This window comes from Malaclemys terrapin, chromosome 5, assembly GCF_027887155.1.
Source record: "Malaclemys terrapin pileata isolate rMalTer1 chromosome 5, rMalTer1.hap1, whole genome shotgun sequence".
In the NCBI taxonomy this organism is placed as follows: domain Eukaryota; kingdom Metazoa; phylum Chordata; order Testudines; family Emydidae; genus Malaclemys; species Malaclemys terrapin.
Window position 1 is genome coordinate 67,968,069 of NC_071509.1, and position 19,066 is coordinate 67,987,134.

The window sequence follows — 19,066 nt, forward strand, 5'->3', positions numbered from 1 at the left end:
ATATTCAAAATAAGGATGAACCTATCTAATGGAAGACAACATTGGATTTAAAAAACTTAGAAGGAACTTTATAGAAACTATGAGCTATATGTATATAGATATCCTGGTTGCTAAACAATAAAAACCAACCATCCATCACTTTAGGCTCTAAAAATACTACTGTTATCTTCAGGTCAATCCGTTGCTCGAGATATTATTAGTATTTATATTCATAACAATTAAATTGATGTGAAGAAGTTAATTATACAGAATTTAACTACTCTTAAATATGAAGTTGTTAAAGACAGACAATACCAAATATTTTATATAAATGTATAAAGTAAGCGCTTCCTTTGTGTAATTGCCATTATACTCTGTTCTCTACAGTTTGTAACCATGTTGCTTTTTGTTTATCTGATGGCAATATAAAGATAAAAAATTGAAATATCCTCTTCCAAACAGTACAGAATGGTCAGTTCCTTCAGCTGAATTTGCCCTGAGGATATTTCCCAAAAGTTTACCTGTCAGTTCAGGTTTCCCAAATAAGCAGGTACTCACACCAAACCAAACCCAGAGAGAAAGGAGATTTGTTTCAACTCGTTTGTTTGAATACAATGTTCAGTGTTTGAAATTATAGTTACCAAGCCTGTGCCACACAGGGGATGAAATATTGTATTTCTATTGTACATCAAGAGCTCAACCCTGCAAATATTTATTAGTGGGTACAGTGCTTACTAGGCTGCATAGTCTCATTGATTTCAAAACCCCTAATGTTTTATTGGTCTGGTCCAAATCTCTGTGAACTGACCCAAAACTTTTGGTTTCCTAAAGCTTTGGGATACAAAACACCTTTTCCAACACATACAGGATCATTTTCTATCTCAAAATCTCAGGGAACTTACATTCTGCTCTTCTGTCCTTCAGTTAGCCCCACCAACTTAATGCTGTCAGGCTTTGAATATTATCTGCAGATTCCAGCCTAGGGCTTCAATCCTTCAAGTACTTAATCCACGTGCTTAAATCTAAGCATGTGACTACAGATTGAAGGCAGTGAAAACTATTCACGTGTTTAAGATTAAGTATATGCATTAGTGACTGCAGGATCAGGTCTTCTATTTGGTGCCTTGACTTCTTTTGTCAGAGCAACATTGCTGAAAAAGTTTCTTACATCTAAAAAGTAAAACACCCAAAAGAGCAGTTTTGGTCTGTTCAAGTTTACTGATCCCGTAGTTTATCTATAGTCCACAATGGCTATAGTTACCCGTAAATTATACAATTTGTGGTCCAAATAATCCTTCAATATTTGCAAAAAAATAAGGAATCCCGCACAGTGGTTCCACACAAGACATAAGTGTTACTCTAGGTGGGGCTGGACTGTGCATTAGAAGGGAGGATTTTCCTCTAACTGTATATTTGCATTCAGTTTATAGTATTCCAATAAAAGATGTCATGGGGAGGGTGATTATTCACGAGTTGGCACTTCCATTTGTAATGACTCGCAGAATCTTGCGCTAAGGGTATTGTCTGCTTCTAAAAGAAGCAAAAAATGTTTTCAGGCCTAATTTCCAGAAATGATGAACACCTGCGGTTCCAACTGACTTCAGATAGAGATTTGAGTGCTCAGCACTCTTGAAAGTTTTGCACTAGCTTTCTAGTCAGAACCAAGTTTTAAAGCCATTTTATTAAAACACCACAATTCAAGTTATATGATCCAAGTCATGTGTATAGATTAGGAAGTATACAGACATGTACACACACAGATAAATGTAAATTAGGAATAACAAGGTCACACAATGTACTATAGAATGTAATGAGCTAAAGACCAACTCAAATGGCTTGATATGAATATGTAATTCTTAACCATGCACACAAGTTCAAGCAATTTTACTTAATACACTGAGTAACATTCTAAACACTAAAAACATGTTTTTGGTCTTTTGGTCTTGAGATGGAATTCTAAACACTGAAATCAATACTAATAAAAGGGAATGTCAGAAGACATTTACAATACAAGCACAAATAGTTGTTTACTCAGTGCTTTATCATTTTTATCCTCTAATTTTATGCCACCTAGCTGCAAATAGTCACACATACATGAGTTCAATGGAAGTGAGATTCACCCCTTAACATTTGCAAAGTTCTTTGAAGAAATTAACTGCAAGACTGCACTAATAAATCCTAACCCCTTTCTTTCACAAGCAGAACAAAAGAGGGTCCTGTGGCACCTTTAAGACTAACAGGTGTTAATCTTAAAGGTGCCACAGGACCCTCTGTTGCTTTTTACAGCTTCAGACTAACATGGCTACCCCTCTGATACTTGAAGCAGAACAAAAGTCTACCCAAACTGAGACCAGCCTTTAAAAAGCAGCCCTAACAATCTCAGGACAGTTAGAGGAACTTTCTTCCCTAAAAACTCCTGGTGAGACAGTGGTTCAGGTCATCATCCCTCTTCTACTCCCTTTGGGGTAACAGACCTGATAATTTAGAATGGCTGCAATAAAGCAAAAATCACTTCTCATCCTGAGTCAGGGCAGGGCCGACTTTAGGAAGTGCGGGGCCCGATTCAGACAGTTTCGACGGGGCCCCGACAGGGATGACTAAAAAAACAAACACGTAAAAAAAAAAACACGTGGGGTTTGTACTCACCAGGCGGCGCTCCTAGTCTTTGGCAGTGGGTCCTTCACACGCTCTGGGTCTTCGGCGGCACTGAAGGACCTGCCGCCAAAGTGCCACCGAAGACCCGGAGTGCCGCCAGGTGAGTAAAAATTAAAAAGGTGCCTCTAGCCAGGGAAGGGATTCTCTACCACTTGCCCCCCACTCTGGGCGGCCCTGCCACTGGGTGCCGGGCCCTCTTAGGCGCGGGGCCCGATTCGGGGAAATTGGTGGAATTGGCCTAAAGCCGGCCCTGAGTCAGGGTAGAGATCCAGAAACTAGGCAGTCCCACCAAGTAGCCAAAGCCCAGCAGGAAATCTGAAGGCAAGTTTGTCAGCCTATTTTATTGGAGTGCAGTGTTGGGCAAATCATTTAGTTTCCCCTTTGTAAAATGAGAATAGTCAGTGGTGGCTGATGCCCATAGGGCTTAGACTGCCAGTATCAGAGCCTTTCCACATTCCCCTGGAAAGTGAAGAAGTGAGGTTTTTTATTCATGAAAGCTTATGCCCAAATAAATCTGTTAGTCTTTAAGGTGCCACTGGACTCCTTGTTGTTTTTACACATACACAGGATACTAGTTGGAGAGTGTCATGGGGAAGCAATTTTATAAGGGATGAGGGAGGCTAGGGGAGAAAGCTATGGGGGGAAAAAATGAAAAACTCCCACCCACATTTTCCCATCTCAGAATTAAAAACTAGAAACTTTACAGTAAGGGCAGAATGGAAGAAAATAGTATTCATCCCTCTGTGACCCCTTTGCTATTCTTTAGCATTCCCAACCTCATCCTCTCCAAATCTAGATGTTGTCCCCTTTCCCTATCTTCCACACTCTTACACTCCCACCAGTTAATAGCATCCCCCCCTGTAATCAGCCATGAGAGCCCAGCACATCCCACCTTTCCCAGTTCCCTCCAACCCAAACCCCACCTACACAGAAGTACTTTCCCATTCAAACCCCAGACCCCCTACTCCCATTCATCTATCCTGGCAGGCGCAGTACCCCAACACAACCCCCTTCCTAATCTACACATAGCTCAGAAACTCCTCACTCATCTCCTAGAACCTCTCCTTTCTGACATACCTAGGTTCAGAACCACGAGCACAGCCCCACCCAAACCATCTAGGCTCGCAACTCCCCCATATTGCTAGGCTTGAATAAACAGATACCATAGGGAAGAAATGTGGCTGGAGTCCCTATGCCAAAACCCACTGGAACTAACCTGGTGATTATCAGCCTGTATCTGCTCCTTCTTCTTCTTGTAGAAACTACAGCCAAACCCTCTTCGTGTAATAATCTGAGAGCACAGAGGACTGTTTCCCGTTACTTGCGGAGTGGGGGGGGGGGGGGGGGAAGGGGGAAAGCGTCTGTTCCCTTGTGGCAGCAAGCGGTATTACAGGCTGCAGTACAACAGCTACGCTACAGAGACTGCTACAGTGATTCTTATTGCGGCCACCTGCGGAGGCATTATTGGCAGAGTTTAGCACTTTCCGCCTCTAGCAACCAGCCAGCCTCTGGAGATAACGAGAGTTACCTTTCCTTCTAAAGGCACGTGGAGATCCTTCCATGAAAAGTGTAACATAAGTTCTAATTAGTATTAACCAAATAATTTTGGGTATAATTTTATAAACTAGTCTTTGCTTTGCCGCCACAAACTACAAAGCATGCTCTCTCGTTGTCAAAGTTCCCTAGTGGTGTAATATTAGTTGTAATAATTGAGCCTGTTTTTACTTGGCTACCTGCTTTCTTTTATCTACTTAGACCCACGCCCCAAACATTTACACAGGTGCTTTAAATCAATGGGGCTACTGAGGCTAGTAAAGTTAAGAGTTTGCAGAATCAGAGTATTACTATTTAGGCATGTTTGTTGTGTAAATAGTTGCAAATAAAATATTGTTTCTTGATTAAAGATATCTCCTGATTCTTTAGCAAAACTAGAAGTGTCCAAACAAGAGAGGAACCCCTTTAATCATTTAATGGACTTTCTAAAAATCTCTTTCATATACTGATTTTCAATGCTGTAAGGGAGCACTGTGAAATGTGATGGAAGCTTGCTTTCTCAAAAACCTAAATTTTGTGCCTAAATTGTTCTAACATCAATAGAAGTGCTTCCATGAAATTTCTTTTAGAACACTGCAACAGAGAATTATTTTTAAAGGAGTAACATTGCTTTGCAGGGCTTCCACCCCAAATATATTAGGAACCTGCTCAGAAAACCAGAATGAAGCTGGCTATAAATAAATGTAATATCAACAAATTTATTTTCATGGGCTATAATTAATATTGTGCAAAGAGAAAACAACCAGAACAGTTAAAAGTAGGTTTTTAAAGAGTTTTCAATTTCAACAACCCGGGATATTAAGTTTGTTTAGGGCTTTTTCAGTATCAGAATTTTAAGCTGATCTTGTCTTTCAGCCACATGCTGCTTTTCACCAGTTTGACTGCACACTTTTAATAGTAAACAGGAACAGTAGTAAACAGCCTGCATTTCTCAACTCCAACACAAGAGTGTATGTATCTTCCAATTCTTCATAAAAAATATATGAAATACATCAGCAGTTTCTTGCATCAAATTTATTTGAAAACAAGTATTCAAAATGCTTGTGGAGTGTTAAGTATACCACAGAAAGTATCTTTACGTATAATATCAGTGCCTAAAGGAGCAGATTAAAACCTAAAGAAAGTTATACGTGTTGGGATCTAGTCATATGTTGATATGCTTGATGCTTACTTTTTCATGCATCAATAGAGGTGGGAGGACTAGATGTGTTCCCCTGAATTATTTTTTTATAAATGGTTGTTTCATACTACAAAAAACACCTGACTTCATATAGAACTTTCCATTTTTAATATGCTTTAGGTCACAATAACTATGACCCTGAGAGATAAGAAACAAGTAGATGACCTGATACTGTACTCTACCCTGCAGCGGAGGAGCTATGAACATGCCACTCTAAATGTGAGTGAGAAGTTTCCTTCTAAACGTATCCCGCTCTTGCAGTGAGAGTGAAACCAAACTCTCCGTGCCATGTACTTTAGCATGATTGCGAAAACAAATTGGCTCTCTCTCTCTTCTCTTAAGGCTCTTCAGTCCGCTTCCCCTAAGGATATGGTGCTTTCATTAGAGAAATTCCAGGATCTTCTTACACTGGGCCAAACTTCTAGAGTTAACATCATTTCTTCATATTCTATCGATATTATTTATCATCTTTATTAGCAGACTGGAATATCCAATTTTTTTTGTAAGAAGTTATGTTTGTGTGCATTTGTTTGATAGCAGCTCTTTTCCTTTTTAGTAAAAGCACTTCACACAAAGGCTTTAATGAGCAACCTTCAACCTGATTGAGGGAGGCTCTATCAAAGGCATCCTAACAAATGTAGTTGGTTGGCAGTTGAACACCAAACCCTGGAAAATAAACTGTAAGCAGGAATTCTGGGAAATAATTTATCCATAAAGGAGACAGCAAGCTCCAGATTTAGTGCAAGTTTCACTACTACAGAGAGCAGGTACAATCATGAGCAAGAATTGCCATTGACAAGATTTATTTTTCTTTTGCATGTAGCCCCCCTTTTTTAAAATGTATTCTATTTTTGTAATAAAAATTGACTATGCCAATCTTTCTGAAAAGTGCCATGCAGCTGGAGAATAGAGAACACATTTGCACTGCATAAAATGAGAGGAAGAGAAGGACTTATTTACGATGCAATGACACTAGTGTAAGAATTTAATTGTGGAAGTGTTTAGTTACCAAGTTATTGCCTAATTATTCAAAAATGGATTTTATTTATAAAAGGTTCATAAATTATTCAATGTTATAGCTGTGAGTTGTTTGCATTACTGATGGTTATAAGCACATCAGTGGAAAGTGTTATAGATGGTGTTGCAACCTGGTCCAGTCCTACCTCTGGGCATACACCAGTCTATTGCAAACAGCCCCAAATCCTGGGCCCCATGTTCTCCTAAATCCCCATATCTGGGTAGTGACTGATCACCGTAGCTAGCTCGGGGTCTCCGAGGCACATGCAGGTGTAGGCCCAGTGTCTGACCTCCTTCCTGGGCAGTGGGACCCTGAAGTTGTTGACTGACAGCTGTTGCTGCATTCTGGGCTTCCACCAGCCGACTACCACTGTACAACCACCTTACACCCTGCAAAAAGTGCCTCAACCTTTCAGAGGCCCCAATTGCTTAGGCATGTTCCTGCAGAGCTGACCTGGCTGTGGGGGCTCTGGTACCTTGATTAAAGTCTTCAGGGATAACATAGCAGGAAAACAAGGAACGCAGGCTTAGCAAAGAAATGTTTAACCACAATCACAGTCTAATAGCAATAGAGTTACAGTTCTATGAAAATCAACAGAAACCTGTAAAGTAACCCCTCTGCTTCAATCTCTCCCCTCCTGGGAGTCCTGACATTGGTCCGCATTCTTAGACCAGGCAGTCCTTCCTGCCTTCTTGGCTTGGTCCTCTTGCACATCATGGTTGTCTGTCCATTCTGAGAGAAGCATCCCTCTTTTCTAGGGTTACAATACATCCTGGTTTTCCAGGACATTGCCTCTTTTTTGAGCCTCTGTCTCATCCTGGCAGATTTTTCGAACAGCCAATGTCCAAGATTTTTGCAGAGCAGACGCTGCAGCTCCAAAACAGCTCCAATTGGTCTGCTTCCCGCATGGTCCATTCCCCTGCAGCCACAGCTGCCAGATCCCACCCACCCAGCCCCCAGCTCTAGGAAGGGGGTCCAACAGGGAGTGGCTGACTGATGGCTGTTGCTGCATTCTGGGCTTCCGCCAGCCGACTACCACTGTGACAGGGATCGACACTGCCCTCTCCAATTCCCTTTCCCGCAGTGTCCTCTTTTTGGGAACCTGAAATATAGTAACCCTATAACTCTTTTAAAACCATCTGTCCCCCATTTGCTTATGTGTTTTGGGCAGGAGAGTCCAAGCTCAGCCTTCCCCACCCTTTTGCGTCTATGTAAAGTCATTCAAAGTCAATGTTCCAGCAGGAAAGAGTAATTCAGAGTTGATTGCCCACTCACATCTTCTCTGACAGTCTTTCCACCAAGTGTCAAAGCACGGCCTCAAAATAGATGCTTTCACCCAGAAAAGATCACACCCCATGAAGGTTACAATACAAAGCAGAGGGTGTGAAACCCGTTGTTTCAGGGACTAACATGGAGTTGACAATGACAGACCGATCCCCAATCGGTCACAGATAGTTATAAACAACTTCTGACTTGCTGAAATCTGTAACTGATAACCATGAATAAAAGTCACTATTTATAAATGGATACTTAACATAAACAGTGACCTTTAACTTTTTATTATGAGCACTCAGTCCAAAATCTTCACAAAACAGAGGAAGACTTGGTACCTTCCCAAAAAATTCACATTGTAAATTAGATATACAATTAAGACTTGCAAAGCAGTGTATCAGCAAGATAGTCAAGCCTCACAAGCTGTATATTTTCTACCACTCACCTTCTTTAGTGCATGACCAGTAGGAAGCTTTGTGAAATGTATATCAAGATAGTATCTGAACAGAGAAAACAGGTATCTGGAGGACAAGTGGAGAAAGAAGCAGGGTAATTTTTTCAAAAGTGACTTAAGGCTCCTAAATTGCTTAGATTTTTTGCAAATGTTATTCTCAAATCTATTCTCCAGGACCATACCACTTTAGGGGAAAGTCAGTGGAATGGTGATGAAAGGACAGGACATTCAATGGAAGAGTGGTAGTATGATGCCAAGTAGCCATTGTGACAGTCTTTTGAACGTCCTTTTTGTATTAATTGAGTGCCTAGGAGCTCTAGTCACAGACCAGGATCCCATTGTGCTAGTCACTGTTCAAACAGAACAAAGACCAGTCCCTGCTCCAACAAGATTACAACTTAATGTAAGACGACTTGCAATTTCTGTTTTGTTTGTTCCAAGACGGACAGTGTAAAAAGTAATTTATATTCTTACCTGTTCATTTGATTCTTGTGGCCTGGTTGAAACAGCACAGACTGCTGGGTTTTCCTCTTCCTCAGTAGATATCAGGCAAGCTATACCAAAGTAGCATGGATTCTTCTGGCTCCAGAGTCATCTCTCTACTATACGTTCTGATGGAACCCAGGTGAGAATTTCTATAGCCTACAATTAGATCATGGCTGGGTCTCGACCACAATGCTTTCCTCCTGTGTGGATACATGTGCTATTTCAACCAGGCCACAAATCAAGTTAACAGGTAAAGGCATAAAATTTGCACTAGTCTCTTGACACCAATTAGTAGATTTGGTAAATCATTCCCTGTAAAAAAAAATGGCATGATAGAGACCAGAGATAGAGGCTAGATAAAGTATTGGAGGAGAAAAAAAGCCAGAAATATGCCAAAACTGGAGAGAATGGGAAAGAACAATTTCTGTTCTGAAGCATCTTATCTCAGATCACTGGTCTGAGCACTGTGCATCAACTGCTGCCATAACTTTCAAATTATGTGATTTACACACTTGTATAAAGTACTCCTAAATGGTAATTTTGCAGAGCTCCTCTAAACTCCACTCCAAATAAGAGACCTGATGGAATACACTTTGATCCTTTTCAGAGAAGTAACTGCAGCTGACTTGAAGCTTCCTGAATGCAAGCTCTTAACCACTTTGCCAGGAAGCCTTAAGTCTCTCCCTAACATCTTGGAAAATTATGATCTATAGAAAGGCTATGACCTATATAGTAATCTAGATATGACAAGACTTTTCTTTCCTGAAATTCAAGTTAGGAAAGAACCTGAAATGGGAAGCTTCCTCTTTAAGTTGAAATTCTGAAGCCATTTTAGGAAAGAAGCTCAGATACATAGAAAGGACAGTTTATCCTTGAGGAAAGCCAGGAAAATAGACATGTTTATCAATTTGATTTTTTTGTTCAGATGGGTAAATGTTAATCTTAGTTAACAAATGGCAGAAGCAGAGACCAAGTGAATATTCCTTTACCACCAAAAAAGGGCAAAATATTTTCATATAATTGAGACAACATAATTGAAACTTTTACACATTGCTTTAACTTCATTAACATCTATCAATTTTAGCAATTACAAAATTCTGTATCAACAAGGTAAGATTCTTTATACTTAGGAATACTGTTAAAACAGTTTATTAAAATGCATTTTTTAAAATGCTCACAGTACAAAATTTTTTAGCGACCCAAACTGTGGGATGTTTCTCTCTGCAGCAAAGCAGACAAGAGCAAAAACATTAAGTGTACAGAAATCAGGTTGGCAGAACCCCACTAACAATCCCTCCATCCCTCCAAAAAAACAAGTGAATACGAAGATATATTTAATAGTTGAGCGCAGAGCTTCAGTTCAGCTGCTTTACATTGTATGGTCAAGCTTTTCAAGAGCAACAATTGTGTATGTACCCAACCTGAGATATCTTAAAAAGGCCTGATGTTTGGAAATGGAAAGTGCTGAGCACCCACTCTGAAAAATCAGGGCTCTTTAAAGTGTCACAAGTTGAACACACAAAAAGGAGGAATCCAAAAATCAAGGCACTTTTAAAAATCTTGGCCTATGTAGATTCTTATGCAGATTTCTTTTATCACACAGTCCAGTGCCCTTTCAAATAATGCTATTAATTGTATGCATGGAGGTATGATCCACTTTCTACCCTTCTCACCAGGGGAAGGAGCCACACAACAGGAAAAGCCAGTAACAGCGCAGACACTAAGTTGCCATTTAGAGTGACTAGATAGCAAGTATGAAAAATCAGGACTGGGGATGGGGAGGCAATAGGTGCCTATATAAGACAATGCCCTGAATATCAGGATTGTCCGTACAATAAATCAGAACACCTGGTCACTCTATTGCCACTCCACATGGATGACCTAGGATTCACAGAATTAGAGCAAGAATTTTCTGCATATCCTAAGAGTATGTGGGTGGCAGGCTATGCTGTTATCCCTCCTTACAAGGAACAGGATGCGGGGAGGAAAAGGTGGTCCTATGCAAACTGTTTGAAAGCCTTTTCTTTTTAAAAAGAAGTTGGAGTCAACTCACTTACAATGTAGGTTTATCATAGAGGATCTGATCAATGGCCAATCTACTGTCCTGTCTTTGATAATTACTGCTGATACTTTAGGGGACAGAGAAATATATTTCATAGTGGACAATTATGGAATAATCTGCCCAAAAAAGGATATTCCTTGCTGAACCCAAGTATCCCATGCAGTTTTATATTATTTTATTTTATCTAGTAAAACTGACTATGATTTTATATCTATATAAATGTTTAATCCTTTTTTAAATTCTGCTAAGCTATTGACCTCAGCTCTTGGGGTAATGAACTTCACAGACTTACTATGAATTGTACAAGATAATATTTCCTTTGATCAGGTTTTTAATTTGTAGCTTTCCAATTTCACTGAATGTCTCCTTGTGCTTGCACTGTGAAAGAGTGAAGGACAGTGGCCACTTTACCTTCTGTATACAACTCATTTTGTATACTATTCTACAACCTATTTGTCTCTTTGCTAAGTAGTCCCAATCTTTTTAATTTATTTCTATGAAAGTCTAATTTTTGTTATTTTAAGAATTTTACTATATTTTAAATTTTACTTGTCTATAATACTGAAAGTCAAGAATTCCAAATATTTTACAAGCAACTCATACATTTTGTACATACTTTTTTATTTTGTATTATTCTTGCTCATACCTTTTTTTAAAAAAGAACATTTTTATTATGTATATTGCACAACACATCCTAAATGCTTTGAGATTATCTTCTGACTTTAACCCAAAATGATTTATTTGTACAAGTGTGAGAAAAATGCACACTTGGCTAATATTAAGTTTTTCCAAATAAGCAAAAAAATTGCCAATTTATATGCTAGAGGTATTTTTCCACTGTTTTATCCTGCTTATGATTTCTACTGGTATCTGTGTTGTAAACAGCTCTTAAAAGATTTGTGTGTTTTTTTTAAACACAAAACACATACTCTTGTTAAATCAGTGGCACATTCTTGTTAAATCAATATTACATATATCTTTCAAATAAGGAGTTCTGTTCAACCAACATCAAATTTGAGCTGGAATAGTACTAAAATACTCCTGATTGATGGCTCATGGATAATGATGAACAACAATTTTGAGTGGCTTTTGATGCTACTAGAAAGGAAACAATCTACCTTAATGCAGCATTCTAAACACACTTATTTAGCAGCACCTGAAGAATACAATAGCCACAGTGCCTATGAACCTGCAAGTACTCCTACATTTTTGACTACAACACTGAAATTTGTGCATTGCGCTTTAGACAGATTACATAAACACTTTTATAATAAATTTTAAAATAATCAGACTATGTTCTGGTTTTAAATGTTTATTTATAAGAAACATATTTTTCTACCCACGTGGCCAACAAAAAAAGTTAATTTTTCAAAAATTTTAAACCATCAGTTTACCTTTCCTGTAAGTTTCAGCATCAATGTTTTATTTAAAAAAAAAAAAAAAAAAAAGTCTAAATTTCAGCTGTTTTTTTTTCCTGCTCAGTTAGAGCCAAAGAAAACAAGTACCTTTGACTGGAGAGCTGCAGGGAATAGGAGGAGAAAGTGATAAAATTTATTCATAATATACAAGTATAAAAATATGTTGCTTAGGATTCAGTATAATAATTTAATAACTTTTTGCTGTTTCATAAGTATCTGGGAATGGAACAGATACATGTCCTGATCCTGTCACAAGAGGTAGAATGCCAGCATTTGGTACAACGTTCCAGGAGAGAGTCAGAGTGACATTTCTGTTTCCCCTGTAAAATCAAAACAGATCATCAGAAGAAATACTCAACTTATAAAGACATAAGTTACCTTGAATGTGAATACTTTTCTGTGAGCCAGAACTGATGGGCATTTTAAATTTACAGAGTTTGCATTCATTTACAATATTTGCACAAAGCTACTGCATGGAATATGACCTAGAGTCCGGATAACTCTTCTGCAAAGTAGTTGAGGGTTCTCCACACCTTGCAGGACATGACTAACTCTGCAAGCACAGGCTGAAACCTGGGAGCCAACTGCTGCTGGCAGCCACTTGCTTTTCAGCCCACTGAATTGGGGGGTCTGGATCTCTACCACATAGCACATCTCATCAGCTGCTTTCTGAAGATGTAATAGTCTTGAAACAATTATAAGATTTAAAAGAATGTAATGAGCTGTTAAATATTCATATTTCCCTTTACTTACTTCTCTCCCACTCCTACGTCAGCAACACACAAATATCCAGAGTACAGAACAGTTACACTATAAAGAAATGTAATTTACTCACTTGAGACCATTTCCATCATCAAAGAAAAAGTATTTTGATTTCATGTCTTTTAGTAACAACTTTGGACTATCTCCTCTCAAAATGATCTTGTCCCAAAGGACAACCTGGTTCAGGGCCTACAATTAAAATTAATCACTGAGTTAACACAATGAAGTACATCTGATCACTGGAAATTACAAAGTATTACTGATTCAAGAAACTGAAATTGCAGAGCATAAACTTTGTTTTACGGATTGCAAGTGTAACAAAACTATGTCTCACAAGAACAAAGGTTTACCACTAAAACATTTAAATATGGTAAAGATAACAGATCTGACAGAACCTTATTTTAAGGATAGCAGATTTTAAAGACATACCAGTAAAAAGTATGATGGGTCAAGGATGTTAGTTTCTAATTGTAATTACAACTGTAAAAGTAAAAGTGATTTTAAACAATATAACTTGTATTTAGACATTGTCTCAAGAATGAAAGACTTGAGTTGTACTGAAATCAAACCCTATCATTTTGTTCAAAATTTTCAGTGTTTTTTTTTATTAAAGATTACTGTATTCAGATTTGTAAATATAATTCCAAAAGAATAACTGCACCTCAGTAAGGTGTCCTGAATTCATAAGAGGTTTTATGCATCTCTTCTGAACTACTTACTCAGCAATGATGATCTGCTATATTGGGGTACTCAGAATTTTGTCTGGTGTCTTCTGATACAATTTGAACAAGAGACTAAAATATACCATTATAATGTACCAATTTATAAGAGCTGGCTGTTTATAAACTGAACTTATGAAATATAAAACAAGATAATGGACTCTTAAAGCCCAACTAATGAAACAGAGAATTCTAAAAATTGATTCAGCAAGCACAGTTGTGCTACCAGCATAGATGGAATATTACTTTATTTAAATGGTCATTAAAAGCAGATTAGGTAGTGACGTAGTCTTGAGAATTAATTTTAAAAATCATTTTGTGAAAATTCTGACCTTTCTACAGTGGCAGAATAGCTGTACCAGTTGAAACAGTTGAGAACAGCAGTTTTAAGTGACAAAGTTGTATAACATTTTAGCTATGTCACTATTTCAGAAAGTCAAAAGACGTAACATTTGGAATTCTTACTATTAAATATCAGCAAAAGTCAAAGATTGCAGGAATAAGTCAAAGTAGTATGAAATGTTTGTACCATCATCTTTCCTAGGATGATTACAGCATGTTAAATAGCAGCTAAACCAAATAATTTTAATTGTTTACATTTTCTATTTCATACTTACATTGTTTTTTGTTGAATATTCTGCAGATAAATACAGAAATAACTGTTTAACATTCCAATCAAATATAGTTTGCAGATGTGAGCAAGTTAAGGAAAATGGTATACCAACTTTATTTTTAAATGATATTTCTACCAAAAGCCAACATAGATCATCTCATAGTACAATATAATTATAACATTTAAGATATTTTCCTACATTTCAACATAGCTGATGTTATCTGCTCTCCAGAGCATACTACTTATAGGGTGTTCTAACAGAAACTTTAATTTTTTTTTAGTCAATATGAAAAAAATTAAAGCTAATCAGTATCTCTTTAAAAGCATGAGAAATAGTTTTTTGTACATGTCTAAGAGTAAGACTACGTTTTAGTCACTGGTATTTTTAGTAAAAGTCATGGACAGGTCACAGATAGTAAACAAAAATCCACTGGCTGGGAACCACGGTCAATGGGAGCTGCAGGGGCAGTGCCTATGGGAGGAGGCAGCACATGGAGCTAGGAGCTGAGGGAGGGACTTGTTGTCGCTTCCGGGGAGCATCCCCAAAGTAAGCGCCGCCCAGAGTCCTCACCCCCTCCTGTGCCCCGACACCCAGCCCCCCACCCAAAAGTCTCCTTCTACTCCTGGGGGTGGAAGAGGTGGCCCAGACTGCTCCAGCAGCGGCCGGTGTGACTGGCCCCGGGGCTGCCTCAGCTGCTCAGGCAGCCCCGGAGCCAGCTACACTGGCCACTGCAGAAGTCACAGAAGAGACTGGGACTAGGGGTGAGGTAGAGGGGAGACAGCTCTTGCAAGGAGCTGAGGCACAGAGGGAGAACTGGGATTGGCTGGGCAAAAGAGAGTGGGATAAGGAGCCAGAAGGGAAGAGAAAGGAGGAGCCAGAGTAGAAAACATTAAGAAAGCGAAGAGGAAAATAAAAAAAACGCAAAAACAAGAGACAGGCAATCAAAGATAGAGGGAAAGGGGAGAAAGTAAGATGGGGAGAAAAACAGAGGACAGAAGTTTTGACATAATTGTGTATGCTGCTCAATAAATTATTTCCAGTGACGATAAATGCAACTGATATTTAATATTTTAGTAAATAAAGGACCATGTCTGCCCTCAATCTTTTAACAAAAATACTCCCACTGACATCCATATTATAGGTCCTTAACTTTATAATTCAGGCTTTCCTAACAGAATGAATTTGAAACCCATGTCATAGATCTTTAAGTATACATAAAATATACATTACATAAGCAATCCCTATGATTAACTAATTCTCTCCTTACCGACCTACACCCATACCGTGGCTCTCCATGTTAAGCAATATCACTCCTCTAATATTTGTCGTGAGGATGCTACAGCAAGAATGATTGAGATGATCAGAGCTAATCCTGAGCCTACCACTATACACAGAAGACTTCAACCACGCACGAGCATGTTTGTCATTAAGGCAATTGTTGTGGGCCTATCTGTCCTGCCCAGATTTCTCTGCGATGTTGATGTGGTGTGAAGAATGGGCTGCAGTTGATGTCAGATACCAGTCTCTTGACCCAACCATGTGTGTACCAGCTTTATTTGCCACGCTGCTCATGGGCCTTCTGGCCTGATTTCAAACAGGCCAGGGTAAATGGGCAGCCAGCCTTCACACCTGGGACCAACAGAAAATCCTAAATGCGTCTGTGACCAAACACGTCACATATTACTGATGACTGCACTCTGACCAGATTTAATGGTGACTGGAGGATTCTGTGCTCTGCTGATGAGGTTGCCATAAACTGTCTTGGTAAGCTCTTCATTCGATAAGAACTACAGTAGAACCTCAGCATTACGAACACCAGAGTTATGAACTGACCTGTCAACTACACACCTCATTTGGAACCAGAAGTAACAATCAGGCAGCAGCAGAGACAAAAAAAAAAAAAAAAAAAAAAATCAAATACAGTACAATACTGTTAAACATAAACTACTTTAAATAAAAAAAGGAAAGCAGCATTTTTCTTCTGCATAGTAAAGTTTCAAAGCTGTATTGAGTCAATGTTCAGTTGTAAACTTTTGAAAGAACAACCATAACATTTTGTTCAAAGTTATGAACGTTTCAGAGTTACGAACACCTCGGGTTATTTGTAACTCTGAAATGTTTGTAACTCTGAGGTTCTACAGTATTTCTCTCCTGAGCCAATACATTCTCTAATTCCATTTACTTTAAAACACTGCTTTCCAGAGATGTTGGTGGTTCTCCTCAAACTTTTTACTTTCTTAAGGTCTTCTGGTTTAAATATTTGGGGACTGGTTTCATACATTACAACCATAACCATTACGGAAGTGGTGTCAACAATATAGCAGAGTTTATATTTTAAGTATTAGTGTTTTTATAAAGGATATCTGCAGTAACATCAAATGTAACAAATCCTAGATCACTTCTTTCTCTAGGCCCAGTGAAGTCTTCCACATTTTTTCTAAAAAATAAAAATAAATAAAAAAAAAGCAAGAACACAAAATTAGCATAGTTTGCATTGTTTGTTTTATGTCAATGAACATTCTTATTGGTTTCCGTTGTACACTTTCCACCATTTTGATTGATTGATACACCCATTTATTATATCTTGTCTTAATCAGATGGTAAGCACTTTAGGTCAAGAACATTGTTTTACTGTTTGTACACTTCCTAGCACAATGGAGCCCCTATCCTGAGTGGTGCATTTAGGCACTACTAGAATTCAAATGATAAATAAGAGTAATAATTTATGGACTTTTTCCTGCCTACCGAGACATGGGCAGCGCCACTGTACTTCATTTGATTTTAGTCAAGGATACGTAGCCATCACCAACTAATCAATGCCAATTTGAACAACTGCAGCAGCAAAGTCAGTCATTCTGGTTGTACTACTATTTTCAGTCATACCAACTGATTTTACATCACAAAGAGCCCCTTAGACCATCTACATTAGCCACCTGTTAACCCTGATTTCATATTTGTGCTGCCACACACATTGTAAAGTTCTCCCTTGGCACGTAAAATCCTCAAACAAAAAAATACTACATTGGTTCAAAGTTTATGCTCTCTCCACAATATTAAGTCATCATGCAGTTAATCATGACATAATTTGGTTGACAATGGATAAACCTCACCACCAAAACTTCAGTTACATTGAACTCGACATTATGATTAGCTCCAGACTAAAACTGAGCTTATTCAAATCTCCATGCATAAAAACAAAAAAACGCCAGGCCCCTGAGCTTTAAAAACAAAAAATTAAGTTTGCTACATTGATTAGTGCCTTCCTTACTTCAAAAAGAAAGAAGCTAAGAAAGCCCAAAGTTTTGTTTTGAAGACTGACTACAGAATGTTCCTTCCCTTCACACAAACTAACATATCTTCACAGTATATGCACCTACATGACAGGTGCATAGAGTCACTGTCAATCTGTTACAGGAAGAATCCACACATTAAACTAGGGTTTGGCCAAAAGAAACCATTGAAAAAAAGATGCAACTAGAGAGATCCTCATTATGCTGCTCGAATTCCATTCCAACTGGGTTACTAGTTCAGTTTTTAAAAATGTGGCTTACAGAGATGAAAGATGTGTAGAGACATTTAAAGTTTGTCAATACATGTTTATATAGCCAATCACACTTTTTAAAAGACAGCAATTAAAGAAGGGAAGGTGGCATGTTGGAAAAAGTCTAGCATTAAGTCTGACAGAAGCCAATCAAGGAATTTGAAATCAAAAGAGAATATTCCCCCTTGTCAACATGTCTTGCCTTCATATAAAGCAAAAACAACAAAGAGTCTGGTGGCACCTTAAAGACTAACAGATTTATTTGGGCATAAGCTTTCGTGAGTAAAAACCTCACTTCTTCGGGAGTCTTGGTGTGTGAGATTGTGTGCACTGCAACAGCCTTCACACAGAGAACTGGCAGAGAGGAGAAAGGACACCAGTACAGCAGAGTTGACTGTCGTGGGGTTCCCTCATTGGCCCAGACAGGGGGAAGTGAGAGAGCCGGAAGGAAACTGCAGGGGCAGACACTGACTGTACTTATTCTAGGCCCAAGCTACAGAGAGGAGACGGGGGGAGTTGCGGGGGACACTGATGTGGCAAAAGATTTGTTTAACGTCTCCCTAAACAATCAGGACAGGCATTGTCCCTAGATTCCCAGGCCACAGCCCCCTCGTTTACAGGTGCTGGGTGCGGTCCACCCCCCCGGGCAGGGGGCGCCGGCTGCTCCCCCTCCCCGCAGGCAGAGTTTGGCTCGGTGCCTCAGCAGCCCCGGGGCCCTTGGTGCGCAAACCTCCCGCGGGCACGGAGGGGCAGGGCCCCGGGGCCGCACTCACAGCATGACCCGGGAGACGGCGATGCGGACGGGCACGCTGCGCTCCTTGAAGGCGGTGGTGATGAAGCAGCCGAAGGTCAGCGCCGCCATGACGCTCAGCGAGAAGGCGAAGAGCGAGTTGGCCCGGGACAACACCGTGTTCATCTCTCCGCCCGGCCCGGCCGCTCAGCCACGCAGGCCCCGGCCGCCCGGCCCCTCCCTGCCGCAGCCCCACGGGCGGACACCGGCTCGGCAGCGCCCGGCGGCGGGTTTCTGCGGGGCCAGGAGCAGCAGCAGCAGCAACCCCCTCGGTGCGTGAGCCACCGGCAGCAGCAGAGAGGCGAGGCCGGGCCGGATGCGCCTGAGCCCGCCCAGCCAGCGGGGAGGAGCCGCGCGACCCGCGCCACCGCCCTCCCGGGGAGGCGGGACATCCTGCCCCGGCCCCTCACCCAGGCATCTCCTGCGCGTGCCCCCAACCGACAACCCGCCCCGCGCGCCTCTGCCCCCAGCAGCATCCGCCTGGTACCCCAGAGCTGGCACCCACCCCCCAGCTCCACGCCTCGCGCCAGGCTCTGCTTTCGCGCGCCTGCCCGCTTGCTTT

At 40.1% G+C, this 19,066-nt stretch overlaps 1 protein-coding gene across 1 annotated transcript; it reads right to left on the reverse strand.

The window, feature by feature from the left end:
* Positions 1-9,567: 9,567 nt before the first annotated feature.
* Positions 9,568-18,844, reverse strand: SPCS3 (signal peptidase complex subunit 3). The gene is made up of 5 exons (XM_054029094.1): positions 18,488-18,844; positions 16,535-16,610; positions 14,177-14,251; positions 12,914-13,029; positions 9,568-12,398 (listed from the first exon to the last, which is right to left on the reverse strand). The coding sequence occupies exons 1-5, from the start codon at positions 18,628-18,630 to the stop codon at positions 12,266-12,268; spliced, it is 543 nt and encodes a 180-aa protein (XP_053885069.1). The 5' UTR covers positions 18,631-18,844; the 3' UTR covers positions 9,568-12,265.
* Positions 18,845-19,066: the final 222 nt, after the last annotated feature.